General features: G+C 40.1%; 2 protein-coding genes across 2 annotated transcripts in view; both read right to left on the bottom strand.

The window, feature by feature from the left end:
- The window catches only part of heatr6 (HEAT repeat containing 6), a 74,221-nt gene extending 69,280 nt beyond the window's left edge, over nt 1-4,941 (bottom strand). Inside the window, exon 1 of the mRNA XM_060847733.1 lies at nt 4,749-4,941. Within this exon, the coding sequence (XP_060703716.1) occupies nt 4,749-4,940 (192 nt within the window). The 5' untranslated portion in view covers nt 4,941. The remainder of the gene's footprint in view (nt 1-4,748) is intronic.
- A 7,023-nt stretch (nt 4,942-11,964) lies between these two features.
- LOC132830438 (dynein light chain 2, cytoplasmic) lies at nt 11,965-15,658 on the bottom strand. Its single transcript, XM_060848128.1, has 3 exons — nt 15,508-15,658; nt 14,199-14,338; nt 11,965-13,233 (listed from the first exon to the last, which is right to left on the bottom strand). Exons 2-3 carry the CDS (start codon nt 14,328-14,330, stop codon nt 13,096-13,098), a joined length of 270 nt encoding a protein of 89 aa, XP_060704111.1. The 5' UTR covers nt 14,331-14,338; nt 15,508-15,658; the 3' UTR covers nt 11,965-13,095.
- Between the last annotated feature and the right edge of the window lie 5,522 nt (nt 15,659-21,180).

The raw sequence follows: 21,180 nt of genomic DNA, 5'->3' as shown, positions 1-21,180 counted from the left end.
ATGGATCCATCATTTTGAAGTTTAGGACGCAAAGTGGGGAATAGGTCAAGTTCATTGGACCTGGCAAAATTACTTCTTTCAAATTGCATTGTCATAACGACCCATTATGTATTTCTGAGGGCAGTGCGCAGAATGAGAAGTTTAAGATTTTCCCCAGATAATAGCTGTTCTGCAGTACATGCCTCTTATTGATCCATCCAAGATTAACTCACCTATCTCCCTAGAACATTCAATCCCATTTCTAACCAAATGACTGAAATCCATTTTAAGAATCATTAGTACAACATTACCTTTTAAGGAAGTTAATAACAGAAGAGAATAAGACATGCTACACATCATGCATGTCACGATGATTCCTTGCTATTTTGTCCCCATATTTTCTGAGATGAACAAGCAAGCATATTGTAAGCATGTGAAACACTTCATATCTAACAAATCACAGTACCGTGAGACAATTTAGTAGGTTAAAAGCGCTTTGTAATTATTATGTTGTTAAACTGAATTTGTTATGTCAAAAAATACAACAGCCTACATCTATGCAGGAATAGAAAAGATTCAGGCGATACATCTCACCAACTCTGAGATTCAAAAATCAGTTCCACAATTCATCACTAACATACAATACCTTAAAGATGCTGAGGTACAATTCCTTGGTGCTGACTGCCCTCAAACAAATTGTGCAACTTTATCACTCTTCATTTCTTTCATTGACTGAACCACAGTCAAGTTGACAAAGCTTTTGGCACAAGAACAGAAGCTTCACTGTGTGACATAAGACTTAGGCCATCCAGCCAGTTGTTTTCCGAATGAGCAAACAAAAATTAACAGTGAGTTACTTTGTACTACACAGTGCAGTACTGTACCACAACCAAGGAACCCAAAAGGTTAATCTCCAATTTATACTGTAGTGAGGTTGGTAGTACAGACACTACAAGTGATCTTGGGAATTCAGGAAGGCAGAATAAATATTTACCAAGGAACCATGTGACAATACTTTGGCTTTAAAAGATGTATTTTATCCTTTTTTTAAAAAAAATGAAGAAAGGTTGAGACAGAGGTGACAACCAAAGCCAATAAAGTAAACAGGTTGTGAGGCCTTGGGGTTATTTTTTAAAGTTGGATCCATAAAAGTAGTCTGAATGGGTCGGGCCAAGCTCCCCCAGAACCAGGAGTTTTAGTTTTAACTTTCTGCAGCTGCTGGGGTTCTGAGGATGGATGTAGAAACTCTTCTCCATCTCTTCTTTACAGCTAAAACCTGGGACTCTCTTCCTGCTGCACGTGAGACAATCTATTTTACTGAATTTGCCTTTGCCAAGGGAATGTTTGTGGAATGTTACTATATTGGAACAGTTAATTAGTCATAGTTAAAACATACATTATTTTGTTAAGCATTTTAATAGAGTTACTGTTAAACCAATTCTTATAGAGATATTAGACTAGAAAAGATCGAGGTTAGATACAAAGAGGTGTTATCAATTCTAGAAGGAGTGAAAGTAGACAAGTCGCCTGGGTCAGATGGGATTTTCTGAGGATTCTCTGGGAAGCTAGGGAGGAGATAGCTGAGCCTTTGGCTTTGATATTTGAGTTGTCATTGTTTACAGGTATAATACCCAGACTGGAAGATGGCAAATGTTGTGCCCTTGCTCAAGAAGGGCAGTAGAGATGACCCAGGTAATTATATACCAGTGAGCCTTTCTTCTGTTGTACGAAAGGTTTTGGAAATGATTTTAAGAGATAGGATTTATAATCATGTAGCAAGCAACAACTTGATTTCCGATAGTCAACATGGTTTCATCAAGTGCAGGTCATGTCTCACAAACCTCACTGAGTATTTTGAGAAGGTGACCCAGCATGTAGATGAGGGTAGGGCAGTTGACGTGGTGTACATGGACTTCAGTAAAGCCTTTGGTAAGCTTCTACATGATAGGCTATTGAAGAAAATGCAGAGGCATGGGATTGAGGGCGATTTAGCAGTTTGGATTAGAAACTGGCTTTCTGAAAGAAGGCAGTGAGTGGTAGTTGATGGAAAATATTCAGCCTGGAGTCCAGTTACTAGTGGTGTGCCACAAGGATCTGTTTTGGGACCATTACTGTTTGTCATTTTTATAAATGACTTAGACGCAGACATAGGTGGATGGGTTAGTAAGACTGCACATGACACTAAAGTTGGTGGAGTAGTGGACAGTGTGGAAGAATATTGCAGGTTGCAGGAGGACTTGGATAAACTGCAGAATTGGGCTGAGAGATGGCAAATAGAGTTCAATGCAACTAAATGTATGGTGATTCACTTTAGGAAGAATAACAGGAAGGCTAAATACCGGGTCAATGGAAAGATTCTTGGTAGTGTGGATGTGCAGAGGGTTGGTGTTGTTAAGAAGGCATATGGTGTATTAGGTTTCATTGGTAGAGGGATTGAGTTCCGGAGCTGCAACGTCATGCTGCAATTATACAAAACACTAGTGCGGCAGCACTTGGAATATTGTGTACAGTTTTGTTCGCACCATTACAGGAAGGATGTGGAAGCGTTGGAAAAGGTGGAGAGGAGATTTACCAGGATGTTGCCTGGTCTGGAGAGAAGCTTTTATGAGGAAAGGCTGAGAGACTTGGATCTGTTCTCATTAGAAAGAAGAAGGCTAAGAGAGGATTTGATAGAGACATACAAGATGATCAGAGGATTAGATAGGATAGACAGTGAAAGTCTTTTTCCTAGGATGATGACGTCAGCTGGTACGAGGGGACATAGCTACAAATTGAGGGGTGATAGATTTAAGAGAAATGTCAGAGGCAGGTTCTTTACTCAGAGTGGTAGGGTGTTGGAATGCCCTACCTGCCAATGTAGTTAACTCAGCCACATTCGGGAGATTTAAACAATCCTAGGATGATGATGAGATAGTGTAGGGGGATGGGCTTAGAATATTTCACAGGTTGGCGCAACATCGAGGGCCGAAGGGCCTGTTCTGCGCTGTATTGTTCTATGTTCTATTTTTATTTTGTCTCTATTTTAAGTGTACAGTACACAATCCTTTATGTAAAATTCTGAAATCTGAAGTGTTTTTCATGAAGTTCTTTTCTATATAACAAGGTTGTTTTGGCATACAAAAATGTGACCCAGCTCCACACCTACTCAACCTAACTCACTCAGATGTGATGTGGCGGCGTGGCCCAGCACCAGCAGGAGTCAATTGTGTCTCAGAGCTTGTACTAGTCATGAGTGGGTCTGATGTTTGGTAATATGTTTTTATTTCACTGTGAAAATGTCATTCATTCTGAAATCTGAAAAATTCAAAAATCTGAAAAACAACTGGCCCCCAAGGATTTCAGATCAAGGACTGTATAACTGTTGTGTAACAATAAAGTGTGTTTTGCTTAAAGTCAAGTAGTTTGACCAATTGAATTAATCTGGAATGCAAACTCTTACACTTACATTGAAAATAAGAAAATAGGGTTTGGGCTATCTTCTCAATATATTTTGATGGGGTTTGTTCTGGTCCTTAACAATCCATTCATAATTACCAAGCAGATCTTGTTTAAAAACAGGTGTACTCGCAGACAGTGGATAATGATGAAGTGGCATTCACCTTCTCAACATCCAAATCATTCTAACAACACTCACCATCAAAGACACAATGGCATATGTATAGTGTCTCCAGATATTCCAAAGGGCTCTCCAACAGACGAAGCATTTCTTTTAAATAAGTAGTCATTGTGAATAAGTATGGCAGATTCGACCAATTTTGAACAGCGAGTTCAGCAAGAAATGGGATGAAAAACTTGTGTTTGAAATGGGGGAGGATGACAAGATTGTGCCCCTTTAAATATATCAACCAATAGACCAGAAGGACATAGAGTTGTAGAGATGTACAGCATGGAAATAGACCCTTCAGTCCAACTCCTCCATGCCAATCAGATATCCTAACTTAATCTCGTCTCATCTTCCAGCATTTGGCCTATATCCCTCTAAACCCTTCCCATTGCTATACCCATCCAGATGCCTTTTAAATGCTGTAATTGTACCAACCTCCACCACTTCCTCTGACAGCTCATTCCATTCACGTGCCACCCTGTGCATGAAGAGGTTGTCCCTTTTAAGTGGGCGGCACGGTGGTTAGCACTGCTGCCTCACAGCGCCAGAGACCTGGGATCAATTCCCGACTCAGGCGACTGATTGTGTGGAGTTTTTGCACGTTCTCCCCGTGTCTGTGTGGGTTTCCTCCAGGTGCTCCGGTTTCCTCCCACAGTCCAAAGATGTGCAGGTTAGGTGAATTGGCCATGCTAAATTGCCCGTAGTGTTAGGTAAAGGGGCAAATATAGGGGTATGGGTGGGTTGCACTTCGGCGGGTCGGTGTGGACTTGTTGGGCCGAAGTAAGTAATCTAATCTAATCTAAATTTTTCCCTTCTCACCCTAAACCTAGGTCCACCAAGTTTTGAACTCCCTTACTCTGAAGAGGGGAGGGGCAATGTTTTCTTTTAAATTAACCCATTTTTCTAATCAACCTGTTGAGTGAAATTACTTCACACCTCTGGAGCAAGCGGGCCTTGAACCTGGGCCTCCCAGTCCACAGGTAGGGTCACTACCACCGCACCACAAGAACCATTATACAACTCAATCTGAATAGTTGCTTCCCAGATGAAACGATTTGCAGCAAGAGGTTGCGACGTGGCTGTATTTCGTGGCTTGTGGCTGGAGTGACTGTCACTTACCCCAGACCAGAGGCAGCAGGGCTCTGCCCCCACGCCTGTTCCTTACCTCGCGGCTGATGCTGGGATCGTTGAGGTAGTTTTCCGAGATGAGCTGATCGAACACCAGGTTGACCTCGGTTTTAAAATTCTCGTCGTCCGAGGCCCTGATGGTGGAGAGCTTGGTGTAGAAGCGGTGAAAGCCACAGTCTGGCTGAGGGTAAACCGCTGCTCTTCCCCTCTGTCCTTCCTCAGCAGCCATGGCTCTTCCCATTGACTCACTTCCTTCAATTTGAACTCTTCTCTATGGTAACAACTGTACACAACCAACGACTTCCTCCGGGTTAAAGGGCACACCTACATCAACAACTGATTGGTAAAGGTCTCATTCCTCTCTCGATTGAGAGGGATTCAGTGCTGTGTTTGTGAACCTTAAGTGTTCTTCCTGGCAGAGTTAACGAGATTATTTGAGTCAAGATTCGAATCATTTGGGCTACTTTGACAAAGGGGAAACTTAATGGAAGATTTTTTTTCATGGCTGTGAAGGGTTTTTGATTGTGAATAAGGATTAGTTTTTTTCTGTTTGGGAACCTGAGTTAGTATCAAGGTTTACTAATGTATCCTTTATTCTGTTAGTCTTTTCTTTTTAAAACCTTTCGAGTTTCGGTTCTTTAACCATATTTTTAATAATATAATTCCAATTGTTCTCTGGTTACAAAAGTAGTTACAATTATAATATGCACTATATGTATACACAGTGGTAACAAGTAACCTTTACTGAGTGGCTGGCATTGTGAATTACTCCAGGTGGAGATAGTGATGTTGGTAAGCGCTATGTTTTCTTACAGTTACACTGTACGAAGCCAGATAGATTTGGATTGTGTTGCCAGGGTTCTGATTGTTACTCTGTAGCAGAGGAGATGGCGTGTGTTGAGTGCTCGACAAGTGATTTATATGGAATGATAATTTGATCTATGAAAAAAAACGTAATTGTAAAACAGAAAAGGGGATCTCATTTTGAATCCTTTCCTGTTCAATTTTGGAAAGCACATTTGTTTTCACAAATTTTAGCTATTTTTCATCTTGAAAATTCATAATGTCTTTAAACAAGCTTCCTTATAGTCTTCAATTCTAGCAAAGACTTATGTCAAAATGTAACTCTGCTTTTTACTTTACTGTTGGAAAATCCGTGTTTTTTTTCAGCATTTTGTTTTAAATCTCTAGAGATTTGTGGTTTTGTTGCCTATTGTCAGGCCATCTCTCATTAATTACATTCAGCATCCAAACGTGGATAGGGTCAACATCTTGGAATTAGCAACCTAACGCTATCATGGGAACATAATCAGCATAAAGTCACCACCAACTTTAAAACTGCACATTCAGAAGATGATGGTGGCTTCAACAGCAGCAGAATTTTATTCCATCAGAATCTGGAACTTCATGGCCTGGCATATATCTGACTCGAACATTACTACTTGCAAACCATGAAGCTAATCCTGTTTCAATTAAGACGATAGCAGAGCCCATCAAGAGTAGCACCAGGTGTTCTTAAATATGAGCTACCAACATAATGCAGCTACAACGGACTGCAACTGTGGTAAACAACCGAAGCCCCATGGTATAGATATAGCTAAACAATCCCACAAACAATGGATCAGACTAAAGCGTTGTCCTGCCACTTTTGGTTATTTTTTTTCTCTATTTTTCTGGTCCAATGACAAGCAGTGCCCTTCACTAAAGGCAATGCTGTGTGAAACATTCCTTTTTTTTTGTTTTTTTTCTTTTTTTCGCCTAACTGCGGTCACTGCTGGTTATTAATGGTGATGGACAATTAAACAGTCAATGGGAGGAGGAGACTCTGTGAATTTCCCCATGCTCAACAATGGTGAGGCTTTTGTGTAAGCGTAAAAGGCAAGTCTGAAGTATTTGTAACCACTTTCAGTCAGAAGCAATGAGTAAATGATCCATCTCGGTCTCTTCCTGAGAACTCCACAATCACAGATGCCTGTCTTCAGTCAGTTTCTCTCACTACATGTAGTATTAAAAAATGGCAAAGTATACAAATGCAGTATAGGCTATGGGCCCCAATAACATCCCAGGTGTAGTGCTGAATACTGATGCTCCAGAACTAGCTGTTCCACTAGAGCTATACAACACTTAGCTGAAAGAAAATGAAAACTTCCAAGGTATAGTTAGTTTAATCAATATTTTGACACACTACCAGGCAGGTAGGATCAATTAACAGTATTTTAATGGAAGGTGTAATCAATATTTTATCAAGTAGCATTTCGTTCAGCAATATTCCATTTGGGTTCTACCAAAGCCACTCAACTCCAAAGCAGTTACAGCCTTAGCCCAGAATGGGTCAACACAACTGAATTCCAATGGTGAGGTAAGAACAACCGTTGCATCAAGTGCATTTGACAAAGTGTGGCACCAAGAGGCCTGAGTAATTTTAAGGTCATTTTTTGTGAAAGAGAATCATTTAATAATTTTATAGCAAATAAGATCCAAACAGGCTTACCAAGTTAATCTCCTAAGTATCTGAATCAGGCAGACCAGCAACAAACCCTGATCTCTGCTCCAGTAGCTGATCCACACAGAATAAGGATTTTGTTCCTTATTGTATTCAGATTTTGTTCCTTATTGTATTCAAGAACTCATTCTTAGCAGTACATCATAGGGGACTTTGAATTCAAACAGAATCTGCATTAGTAACAACGCCTTCACTATTGAACATCCTGCTGATTTCCATTAACATTCATCATCAGTGCTCACATATTGAAGATCAGCAACTTGGATGAAGTCCATCACTAGAGGCTGATCTATTCCCTGCACACTATAGCCTAGCATTAGAGCCTCATTACCTTAAAAATAAGAAAAATAATTATGGAAACATTGGGCGTAGAAAGCACAATTTTCACCATTCCAGTTTGAATGCCTTTAATCTTGCTGGGGTGTCGTTATATTGGCATCAGTACTTTTTAAAAATAATTTATTCACAGGATGTGAGTGTCACTGGCAAGCCCAGCACTTATTATCCACTACTATGAAATTGTAAAGCTTTCTAGGATGTTTCAGTTATGATTTATCCACAAAGTTGTGCGCCTGGAGCCATATGTAGGCCATACCTGATAAGGATGATAAATGTTGTTCTCTTAAGCACCACCTTATTTTTAATTTTTTTGTAATTATCTCTCAGCCTCAATTAATCAGATCATAGGTCATCCCTTCACTTGCTATTCAGCTGTTTACACTTTACTCACACCGTCTGACATTTTTGATCACTTGCAGCGACTTGCTATTCAGTCTATCAACACTTCACTCACACCATTTGTTCCATCTTTTGAACTCTCTGCCTATAAATTCTGTGCCTGTGTGCTTCTCTTCACTTCACCTGATGAAGGACCAGTGCTCTGAAAGCTTGTGATTTCAAATAAACCTGTTATAACCTGTGTTGTGTGACTTCTGACATTCTCTTAAGGACATCATGAACTATAGGAAAAATAATGCAAGTTCAAATGATCTGAATCTAATCTTTATTCATTGTCTATGTCTTTCAACGGTAATGATTTGATAGATATGAATAAGCCTAACTCCTCTCGACAGCTCAGGGATGCTGAAGTTGATTTTAGCATTCCTGCTTCCTCCCTGGCTGAGAACCACAGAGAATGACAATTTAACCTAGAAGCTAGAATGTAACCTAGTCTAATTCTGCAACATTAAATCTTTTTCTCTCTTGACAGGAGAATGCCAGGCATTTTCTGTTTTGATTTCTGGCTTCCAGCAACCCAAGAATTTCATTTTTGTCCTATTTGGTCTCTTTGGCTTATCTTTACACTTTGTAGTATTGTTAGGCACAAAAGCATTGGAGTTCTGAAATGACCTAAAGATCTTACTATATTTTTCCAAGTTTCTGAATGACAATGACAAGGCAATATTAATTTCCCATCCCCAGTTGTCCTAGGGTGAGGTTGGTGTTGTATGTGAGGCCTTCTTCTCAAATGACAGCAGTCCTAATGATGATGATGCATTGGAAATCGCAGGAGTATGATTTCTGGCCATTTCCAGGTAGCATGTGAATTGAAGAATTTAAAAGTTATGGTTTTCTCATGAGATTGATGCTTCTGTACTTTTTGGGCAGTACAGTGGCTGTGGTTAGCACTGCTGCCTCAACGCCTAGGACCAAGGTTTAATTCCAACTTCAGCCAACTGTTTGTGTGGAGTTTGCATATTCTCATGTCTGTGTGGGTTTCCTCCCACAGACCAAGATGTGTAGGTTAAGTGGATTAGCCATGGGGAATGCAGGGTTACAGGAATAGGATAAAGGGGTGACATGCTCCTGTTTGGAAGGTTGGTATGGACTTGATGGGCCAAAAGGCCTGCTTCCACACTGTAGGGATTCTGTGATTCTCAGTAGTCAAGGCTGCAGGGAAGGAAGATACTGTCAAAGAAGCTTTGTTATATTGCTGCAATGAACCTTGCCAGACTTAGGAACTCTAGCCACAGTACACCAAATGGTAAGAGGGATGCATATAGATGAAGGTGACCGGGGTACCTTAAATACACTGAATTATGTCAAACACCTTCAACATAGCTGATGCTGCATTGTTCTAGGTGGGCATTAAGCCTCACAGACTGTATGTAGGGATTTCTAAGTTCGGAGGTGAATCACACATTGTGAACATCCAGCTTTTGGTGATCTCTGATAACAGTAGAAGACTTTGTGATAGTTGTGTCATTGAAGGTCATGGAGAAATGTCTGGAACTTCTTTTGATTAACTCATTATCCATGTCCTGCTGACAAGGGTTTTTGAAAGAGGTGTGGATGCAGTTGAACACTTGTGGACTCATCAGCACACAACCACTTCCGACCTCGCAACTGAGTGATGGTCATTGATGAATCACATCTGGATACATTGTGGTCTGGGACTGCAATACCATCTTCCTGTTTGACATGTCCTTTTTGTAGCCAGAGGAGGGTTTGGCCCTTTTAATTGTTTTGCTTGGTGCCATAGCTGGTTGAATCTGGTCTTAAAGTCAAGGGCAAGTACTCTAACCTCTCTATTAGCATTCAGCTCACAGCACTCGATCAAGATTATGATAACATCTAGAGCTAAGCTGTATTTATGGAACCTGATTTCACCATTAATCATCCAAACTATTGATGACCCCTTTCCCTATTGGACTGAGGATGGAGAGGAGGCTGATATTGCAGTAATTTAGTGGATTAGATTAAATTTTTTTTTTTTAAAAAGTATATAACTGGTCAATCATTCATATTGTCAGTAAGCCGAAAGAGTGGTTATGGCCGTGTGGATTGTCAACATTAGTGACTGGACTTAATGTTATATTTATAACATTATGATATGGATGACAAGTCATTGGGATGAGGCTGAAAGAGACCACACACACTGTCCTTCTGGTTTAAAACAGTTAGAATCATTTCATCTTTGTCTTTCGCTCCCACTGAGTGCCATATTGGTTGAGGCTGTGAACATTCATGCATGTTCAGCTCTGTGCCAACTGCCATTTTTAACCTAAACATGATTGTATACCTTTTTGGTCCAGCAAGCTTTAGAATCCTAAAGCTGTTTACAACATGCTACTTCTGGTGACTAAATGGCTTTTTAAATATTATCGCATGATAATTTTCAGTATAACTAGCATATCCTTCCATTCTGAAGGATTTTATTTCCTGCCTCGCTTATAAACCAAAACAAGGTTGTGCCAAGCTGTTAAAAATTGTGGTGGCATACAATTCTTGTGCTGATCCATTAATCCAAGATGACCAGTTTTCCACAGTGAATGTAAGTGAAGTAGACTACATTCATATGCTGAGCATTTGTTTGAGTCTAGCACCACATCTGCATGACTTGGACAGCAGTGGTACCACTAAACATTGAAATCCACACCTAGTTTCCTCACTGGAGAAGAGCAGTGCCATATAGAGTAATAGGAGGTAGTTATGGAGCTCTTTCTACTAACACAACTAGGTTATGGTTGCTCCAAACTTCAGCCATTCCTAGGACAGTGATGTTGGCCATTGGGGATAGCAAGTTATTCCTGGTTTAGATTATAAACAGAAGTCCCAACTACCTCAGCATTTTGAAAGGCCACTTTTCTACTGTTGATCGTTTTAGGTAGTACGGGAATTAAGAATTGTAATGCCAGAAGGTGAAATGTAAAGTTGGTATTACTCCTGTAGGTTTGAAGAACCAAATTACTTCCTCCAACACTTACAGGACAGAAAACTGAAGTATTTTTGCCCATATGGTCCACTCCATTTTTATTTCAACGGGATTTCGATGTTCAAACAAACTCACCACAGCACTCAGGTAATTGTGCCTTTGCAGTGCAGAAACACCAATATAAAAGAAAGTTAGTTTGTTAGTGTAATTAAGATTTTAGTTATTAACTGGCTCTCAAATGCAAATTCGTTAACTTCTGTTAAAAACAATAAAACCAAAACAAATTCCTTCTCCTGAACCCCAAATGAAAGAAAACCACTCACCATTCAGCCTAGCTGCTACTGAACAACATAGGAAACTTCTTTAAAACTAAATTGTTTGATGCTATCATGCTTAGTACAAACTATGTGTTTTCTTTCTCTTTATCACCCTCCTTCCTGCAAACCTTAAATTTAATTCTCAGGATGTAGAATTTTGTTTTTCCTTTTCTTTGCAAAGCTGTCATTATTTGAACAATATTTAAGAGTCACTCAAAACAATTAGATTGACAGGACATGTTCATTGTTATCTTGATTCTTTGACCCAAAGCTTTGGAAGTCGTGCTCCAGTCAGACTATAGAAAAAAAAAATGTTGGGAGTTTAACTTATTTTCTTAGCTCCGTTTGTATGGACAAGCGAATAGCTTTTTTTAAAAAATAAAAAGTCTTACAGAGGATAGTCCTTCAGCTCCTGCTTTCCTTCAAAGTACATGGAGTTACATCACCAAGATGATCCAAAAAAAAATCCAATTGCACAATAAAAGGCCTTAAAAAAGGAGCATACAGACAAAAATATTAGCTTATAAAAAAAAGGTTAGAAAACAGCTTTACTCAAAACCTAGGTGCAAGCACAATGGTCCACTTGTGCTCAGTTGTTAATTTAATACAAATGGATAAAAAGAGTTACGATAGGGCATAGAATTCAGCAGAGTCCAAGGGCAGCTCATTCATGTAAGATGGTATCCAGTTACAGTTGTCATTTCAATGAGCAAAAAGCAACAATGCACTCGTTTGCACATTCAAGCCCTTCATGATCAAAGAAAAACATCAAGACAGCTTTCATAATTGACAGAGGTCTGACACTTTCCATTTATTGGCAATTACATTAACAGTTAGCTCATTGACAGATTATGAACAAGGAGTGAAGCTTTTCCATGCTTTAATCACAAGCTATGTAGTCTAAGTACATACACAAGTAAAGGTATTGGGGTGGGGGGGTGGGGGGGGGGGGGAAGAAAATCAAAATTCTCAGCAGTTTAGATTTGTTTGACATTTGGGAAGACTAGAAAATCAATATAAGCACCTTTAAAGTATATATAGTTTGCTTATATTAATAAGGATAGCTTATAATGTTTAAAATGGTTTGTGTAAGGGATAGGTTTTGAAAAAAAAAGACACCATGTTACAGATACCTTGGAAAACATGCAAACAAAAAAAAAACACCACATGATCATGTACAAACTGCCTGGTAGCATCTGTACATTTTACAGCAAGTCAGAGCAACTTCAGCTGTTGCTGGTTTGATGATGACCTTGCACAGAATTCTAAGTATTGAAAGTTTCTCCACTCTTGGCAGATTACAGCACAAGGGGGAAAACACACTGTTTTGCCCTGCTTAAGGTGCAATCAAGCCTTCCTGGTCATTCTGGTAATCCAACAATTTCATGTTTCTATGTAGCGGATTTTTAAATAAAATCTTACTTAGCCTCAGAACAGTGGTGAATCAAATTCAATTACCTTTTTATTTTAAAAAAAAAGGAACGTGTTGCTGATGGAATTCAATGCAATAGCAATTTTTGCTATTAAAAAAAATATAGCTTAAAAAAACAAAAGAAAGCCAATACAACCAACATCTCCAGTACAACCGCCCTCTCTTCCAAATAGAAAGAATTGGAGAAAAATAAAAAATAGGATTGGGGTTGAATTGAAAAATAAAATTTTGCTTCTGAAGAGAAGTCCAGTGATCCAATCTTCAAGTACAACCGTTCCAGTTTATTCTTTTAAAGGCCACTGTTAAGCATTTATCCATTTCAATCGAATACAAAGAAAAGAAAGCCTTTCTGGGCAACTAAAGCAAGTTTACTGCTACATATACACAAGATAAAGTCCATGCAGCTGTTTAGCCATTAAAGGGACTGTGGCTCCAGCCGTCAGTGCATTAGTTCATTTCTTAAACCCCTTTCTCCTTTTAGCCAGACTTGAATAGAAGAATTGCAACCTGACCTAGGTAAAAGTAGATGAAATGCTTTGTTTCATGTGTGACATAACTACCGAAGTTTCTGCCAACAATGCAGTGCCATGTTGGATTGTACTTCTTGTCAAATTCCTGCAAGGAAAGAAGGTGACAAGCTCAAATCAATCAATCAATCATTCATTAAAAAAAACCACACACACGCACACAAACATCTTCCCACAACATGCATTGTCAGTATAGGTCAATCCCGAATAAAAGTACAATGTTTATTAACTGTTGTTTTAAACAAAAAAAAAACATTAAAAAAGTGAAATAGTACAGTGCTAGAGATACAAATCAATGGAGTCCCAGGTTTGGTGAATAGGGGTTGTAATGGAAAAAAATTCTGGGGTAAAAGTAAATTAGATTGGGTTTTATTACCCATCTTTGGAAGATGATGCAAAGGATGACATTTCAATTGAAATTCAGGGGGGTTTAAGGCTATATGGAGCTAAACTAGCATGACTTGATTAAGAATTAAAAAGTAGAAAATGTACACACAGTCTTAACATTTCACAAAATTCCCCCTATTGTTCATTCAGGGTACGAAGTCCATGGTTTGTGTTTAACATAGAGGCCTTTTCTGTTCCAATATCATAATATTGGTTTTCCCAGGTGATTTTAAGTTACATTATGCAAGAACACTCCACATTCCTTTAGAAGACACTGATTTTGTGATTGTCTTGAGGTCTAAGTGAGTGGCAATTATCTGACACTAAACGTCAAGGATAAAACCCTGCAACAGTTGCACAATATTCACTCAGTATCTCAAAATTCTGATAAGCTAGGCAAAGTTCTTTTATTGTAGAAGAGCATGAGTGAAGTCTGATCTTATGATTTTGAATTCAATTTCTAATGGTTGAATGCTGTATTGAAATAAAAGCAAGAGGAGAGATAAACAATACAGATGCTGCATTACAACAGCACAAGGGTAACTGCACGTTATTGTTAACTGGCTCCTGCACACAGTCTTAGTAACCAGCTCTTCAGCTCAAGGCTATACCCATTTAAAAGCAATTGTTAAAACGGAAAAAGAAAATAAGTATATAGCAAGGTACCTTTTTGATAAAGGCGGCAATGTCCTTTTCAATGTTGTACTTTTCCATGGCTTGTGTTGCACAGTCTACTGCATCTTGCTGCATATCTTCAGACATGTCAGCATTTTTGATCACAGCCTTCCTATCGGACATCGTGCTTGCTTGACAGGGGAAGGCAGAAAAAGCAGCACACCGTGATTTAAAATTGCACTAATTTGAAAGCGCACGATTATAAAAGCTACGTACAGGACTGCTGGCTTTCAAGAAGAACATGCATCTAAAGATATAAAGACTTGATCGTAGTTGGACTTCCAACATTAAGTCCGAATTTAAAAAAAAGACACGAGAACGCACATCCTAAAACTTCCCGCTTTGAAAAAGCGGAAGAATTTAAGAAGTACGAGCACTCGGCACGGATGCAGCTCATTCATCTGGGATTTATAGCGCCCTCTCCCCATCAGACACGCAAGTCGAGACGGGAAAGCCTCCATTTGCACAGAGAGAGAGAGAGAGAGACACACACACAGACAGACACACACAAATAGAAAAATAAATTACACTGGTATGACAGGAAGCGTTACCTTTTTTTCCCTTTAAAAACTTGGCGTTTCAAGCTATGAGAAAACTAGATTCTGTCTCGATACAGATTAATACCGGGGTGGGAACGTATATGAAAAAGGGAAAGAGCAAAACAACAAAAATAACACACTTTGGGTACAAACAGACTTTTTGAAATGTATGGCATTTTAGGATTACTAGAGACAATTAACTCCTCCCCAGCAGGGTCACCATTCTCTCTCACCTCTCTCCCCGACACACCTCCCACCATAAGAAAATCCACCGCTACAAGAGAAAAAAGGTCCGATTAATTATTTCGAGATTAAGCTACTGTGTTTGAAGGTGGAGTCCATTTATCTCTGCAGATATTCCAAATCAGCCCCTTACATCCGCGAAAAACATAGTCACCATCACGTTCTGCCTAATCATCCACGTTACAAATTATAGTTTGTACTAAGGAATGCAACTTCAACTGAATTTATACTGTTCACCCCTTCAAAAGAAGAGCTCCAGTCAGTCAGTCATTCGCAGATTGAAAAAAATTCTCATCGTACATAAAGCCAATTGGGTTTCCAAACACATCATATTATATTTTCCCCATCCCGAATAGGAGCTGCAGCAAATACGTGCATTAGCAATGATACCTTGGAATCGTAGCCACTTTATTGGGGAAAAAAAGAGCTTAGGTCATTTAAAGGTAACTGAAAATCGTGATGATACCACATTTAAAAAAAAACAATATAGAGAAAACCTTTGCAGGTGATGATCTCACCTTCCAGATGTTAATCTGCCAATCTATGTCCAAGCAAAGCGGCTCGCTTTACCACCTCCTTTTTCCCCTGTAACCGCTTTTCCCTGATGCGATCCGCTGTTTTTTTTGCGACAGTCCTCCTCTCCCCTCCCTGCCTGCCTGAAATACCGCCCAGTCCCCGCAATGGCTGAGCCGCCTGCCACGTCCATTGGCTCGGCGCGGGCCGTGCTCTCCGCCTGTGCATTTTCCCCTGGCCTCATTATGCCCACATCTTATTTCAGCCCACAATGCAGTGGGCTGAGGGAACCCTGCTGCTCATTACTGATTGGGCTACAGTGTTTTAAGATACACACACACACACTGATAGCAAGGGGGGGGAATGGCACCTCGGTAACAACAGGAGGAGGAGAAAAAGAAGAAAGATTAGAATGGGTGCAGTGGATGATGTCTACCCCTTTCCGATGAAGGCTCGACATGTTAACTCTATTGCTTTCTGCACTGATGCTTCCAGACCTGCTGAGTTTCTCCAGCAAGTCCTGTGTGTTTCTACCTCTCTTCACCCCCCCCCCCGCCCCGCCTTTTGTCTGGTTTCTGTTTCTATTATCACATCTAAACATGAACGATTGTGTCCCTCAATTGAGGGAAATTGACGGTGCTTGGTTGGAAGGGCGAGCGTTTGACTAGCGCCACTCCCGGAGCTTCAGTTGCTCTCTGCAGGGGGGAGTGTTTGTGTATGTGTGTGATCACTTTGTTAATGTCTCTACTTGTCTGTCCAACGTGATGCACCCAGCGGCGTCTTGTGAAACTTCACAGCCGAATCCCAGTGTCCCCTTGAAAGTGAGGTACTGAAATTCGATTGGCCAGCACTGGAACTTTAGTTATCTTTTTTAGAAATCAGTTTGTATCGAGTGAGGAAATAATATATTCGTCAGCAATACTCCCCCGTCCCATTTTTTTCACCAATTGTTCCCATCTGCCTTGAACACCTGGACTATAAGTTGGCTCCATGCACAGCGTAAACGTCCAGAATAACTTCACTCAAAAGAGCATTTATTTATTCACGTGAGAAATAGACTTCTGCTTTCCACTGGGATTTCAGGAACTTTTAAGGGTGTGCCAGAACACCTCGCAGACAATGAAGTACTTTTACAAGAGTGCCCTCACCTTGCTACGTACAGTGGTTTAAATCTTTAGTCATAGAGTCACAAAGCTGTACAGAATGGAAACAGACCCTTCCGTCCATGCCGACCAGATATCCTAAATAAATCAAGTCACATTTGCCAGCATTTGGTCGATATCCCTCTAAATCCTTTCTATTCATGTACCCATCCAAATGTTCTAATTGTACCATCTTCCACCACTTCCTCTGGCAGCTCATTCCACACATGCACCACCTTCTGCATGATAAAGTTGCCCCTTAGGTCCTTTTTAAATCTTTTCCCTCTCATCCTAAACCTATGCCTTCTAGTTTTGAACTCCCCCATCTCAGGGACAAGCCCTTGTCTATTCATTCTATCCATTCCCCTCACAATTTTATAAGGTCACCCCTCAGCATCCAGGAAAAACAGCCCGAGTCTATTCAGCCTCTCCCTATAATTCAAACATCCTTGTAAATCTTTTCAGAGCCCTTTCATGTTTCACAGCATGGAGAAACCAGAACTGCATGTAGTGTTCTAAAAGTGGCCTCAACAATATCCTGTACAGCCACAACATGACTTCCCAACTCCTATACTCAATGTACTGACCAATAAAGGCAAGCATACCAATCTTAGTGACATAGAGATGTACAGCATACTGGGGAGAACACTTCTATGGACATATAGAGAGTGAATCTTGACAGGCAACTTATTTACATAACTTGTGCTCTGTCCTTCTTCATCCTTTATCATCTATCCCCAATCAATAAATCACGCCTTTCCTCCCTGATACATTTACCAAACTTAAATTCATCTGCGCTATTTGCTTCAACCACTCTGTATGGCAACAAGTGCCAGATTCTAAGTATTTAGAGTGGAAAAATTTCTCCTAAATTCCTGACTGAATTTGTTACTGGATATATTATGGGCGGCACGGTGGCACAGTGGTTAGCACTGCTGCCTCACAGCGCCAGGGACCTGGGTTCAATTCCCGCCTCAGGCGACTGACTGTGTGGAGTTTGCGCATTCTCCCCGTGTCTGCGTGGGTTTCCTCCGGGTGCTCCGGTTTCCTCCCACAGTCCAAAGATGTGCGGGTCAGGTGAATTGGCCATGCTAAATTGCCCGTAGCGTAAGGTAAGGGGTATGTGTAGGGGTATGGGTGGGTTGTGCTTCGGCGGGTCGGTGTGGACTTGTTGGGCCGAAGGGCCTGTTTCCACACTGTAAGTAATCTAATCTAATCTAATATTGTGTTTAAGGACCCTCATTCTGGTCTCGCTCACAAGTCTCCACATGGACACCAACACACGCTTTCACAGTTTTCAAGATCTTCATAGGTTATGACTTCATGTTTTTCCTAGAGGAAAGAACCTCAGCCATTTCTCTCTAAACTCTCAGTTGTGGTTTAATTCCAGCATTTTTTTGTTTTGAATTCCTAATGCCTTGTTATGCAGTTTACAATTTGGAGACCAGACCTGTTCATAGTGTGGGTCAACCAAGGCTTTGACCTCTTCTCATCCTGAAGCAGGTCTGACCCACAGCACCTTCACTATGAATAGGGCAAGGGGGAAGGTCGTGAATCCAACAAAATGAGAACAGGGATCAAATCCCAATGGCACCAACCCGACCACACTGGTTGTCCAGTTAGCTGAGCCAAATGGCCCTACAAAGCAGTTGGGTGGCTGTGGTGACAAATATGTTTATGTGCATGTTGTAATCTGGAGTTATTGATACTGATGGAAGAAGCTCCAAATTTCATTCCATCCCGGAGCTGACCAGGAATCTCTCCCTCTCTTCCTGCTTATAATTGGTATGTTAGGACTCACAAGTTGACTCTCAACTTATTTGGCTAGATTATCAATGCACCTTCTTTGGTAACCAAGTTTCTGCAATCACAGAATTGTAACAGCACAGTAGGAGGCTATTTGGCCCATTGTGTCTGTCTGGCTCTCCAAATGAATATCACATCTATTGCCATTCTCTCATGTTCTTCCTGTACCCAACACATTGTTCCATTTCAATTAATCATCCAATTCCCTCTTGAATGCCTCAGTTGAAGTTGCCTCCACCATGCTGTCAGGCTGTGCATTCCAAACCTTAACCACCTACTGCGTGAAAAAGAGTTTCCTCGTGTCACTTTTGCTTCATTTAACCTGTGCTCTCTTGTTTTCAATCCTTTAGAGTGGGAAGATTTTCTCTATATTTATTCTGTCCATACCTCTCATTATTTTGAAAACTTCAATCAGATCTCCTTATAGCTTTCTTTATGTCTTTCCAATCTATATTCATATCTGAAATTCCTCACCCTAGAACCTTTCTCTTAAATCTCTTCTGCATTGTTTGTAATGTCTTCACATTTTCTCTTAAGTGCAGTCCCTAGACTGCTGGATGCAGTACACCAGCTGTGGTCTGACTAATGCCTTGTATAGTTTTAACAAAACATCTCTACTTTTATATTCCAATCCCTTTGAAATAAAGAGCAACATTCTCTGTGCCTCCCCTATTCCCATTGAACTTGGATGCTAGCTTTTTTGTGATCCTTGAACAAGGCTTCACAATTCCCTTGTTCTGTAGCTGTCTGCAGTTTATCTCCATTTAAATAAATATTCTTCTAACCTCACATTTTCCCACATTATGTTCCATCTGTCAAGGTTTTCACCACTCACTTAACCTGATTCTATTCCTCTGCAGAACTTTGTGTCATCTTCACCAATTGCCTTCCACCTATTTTTGTGTCATTGCAAACTTGGTTATAAGGTTAGATTAAATTACTTACAGTGTGGAACCAGGCCATTTGGCTCACCACGTCCACACCGACCCTCCAAAGAGTAACCCATCCAGACCCATTCCCCTTCATTTACCCCGACTAATGCACCTAACACATTGGGCAATTTAGTGTGGCCAATTCACCTGACCTGCACATCTTTGGATTGTGGGAGGAAACCAGAACACCCGGAGGAAACCCGCACAGACACGGGGAGAATGTACAAACTCTACACAGACAGTCGCCGAGGCTGGAATTGAACCCGGATCCCTGGTGCTGTGAGACAGCTTTGCTATTCACTATCCTCATCCAAGCTATTAATATATATTATAAATAATTGTTGTCACTAATTCTTGTGACACTCTACTAATTATAGGTTGTGATCCTAAAAATGCCTCTATTATTCTAACTCTGTACTCTTAGTTAGCCAATCCCATAAGCATGCTAATATACTACCTCCAACACCATGAGCTCTTATTAAGTAGACTACTATGTGATACCTTATCAAACACTTTCTGTAAATCCAAATATGTTACATGTACTGCTTCCCCTTTATCTATCCTGCTTGTTACCTCAAAGAATTCTAGTAAAATTGTCAGGCATGATTTCACCTTCATGAAGCCATGCTGACTCTGCTTGATCATTTTATGTATTTATGAATGTTTTACTATTATATCTATTATAATAGACTCATGGTTTCTCAATGATAGCTGTTTAGCTAACTATAGTTGTGTGATTTTTATCCCCCTCCATGTTTGAAAAATGGTGTTACATTGGAAATTAGCAATCAGATGGGATTGTTACAGAATTTAAGGATTATTACATGATAATGACAAGTCAATCCATTATCTCTGTAGTTACTTCCTTTAATATCCAAGGGTACATCTTATTAAGTTCAAGGGACATATTGTCTTTAGTTCTATAATTTTCACGAGCACTTCTTCTCTAGTCATACTTGTTTAATTCTCCTCCTCCTTTTACCCTTTGATTGTTTAATAATTTTGCAAAGCTATTAATGTCTTCTACTGTGAAGACTGGTGCAAAGTATTTATTCAACTCCTCTGCCTTTTCCTGGTTCCCCCATTATTTCCATAGCCTCTTTCTTTAAGATGCCTATGTTCATTTTGGCTTCTCACTTCCCTTTTATATATTTTATAAGCTTTTGTTGTACATCTTGGTTTTACTTGCAAGTTAATTTCAAACATTGTTTTCTCTGCTTTACTATATTTTGGTCATTATTTGCTTGTTTTTAAAACTTTCCCAGTCCTCTGGCTTACCACTAATCTTTGCCACGTTGTATGTTTTTCTTTCACTTTGTTGCCATCCTTATCTTCCCTGGTTAACATGGTTGGCTTACCCCCTTATTAGTATCCTTCTTCCTCACTAGAATATGTCTTTGCTGTGACCCACAGACTGTTTTCTTGTATCCTACCACTTTTCCTCAACAGCCTTTGCTGGTAAACTCCTTTCCTAGTCCACTCCAGCCAGCTCTGCCCTCATTCATAGAGTCATACAGCACAGAAACAGTCGTCCAATTTGTTCATGCTGTCTGAGTTTCTCAAACTAAACTAGCCCTATTTGCCTGTGTTTGCCCATATCCCTCTAAACGCTTCTGATTCAAGTACCTGTCTAAATGTCTTTTAAATTTTGTAAAAGTACAGCCATCTACCACTTCCTCTGGCAGTTCATTTTGGGTCCCTCTTAAATCTTTCTCCTCTCACCTTAAAATATGCCCTCTAGTTTTGCACTCCCCAATTCTGGGGAATAGAGCCTTGCCATTCCCCTTATCCATGTTCC

This window comes from Hemiscyllium ocellatum, chromosome 31, assembly GCF_020745735.1.
Source record: "Hemiscyllium ocellatum isolate sHemOce1 chromosome 31, sHemOce1.pat.X.cur, whole genome shotgun sequence".
Lineage (NCBI taxonomy): Eukaryota > Metazoa > Chordata > Chondrichthyes > Orectolobiformes > Hemiscylliidae > Hemiscyllium > Hemiscyllium ocellatum.
This window is presented reverse-complemented; position numbering and strand designations above follow the sequence as displayed.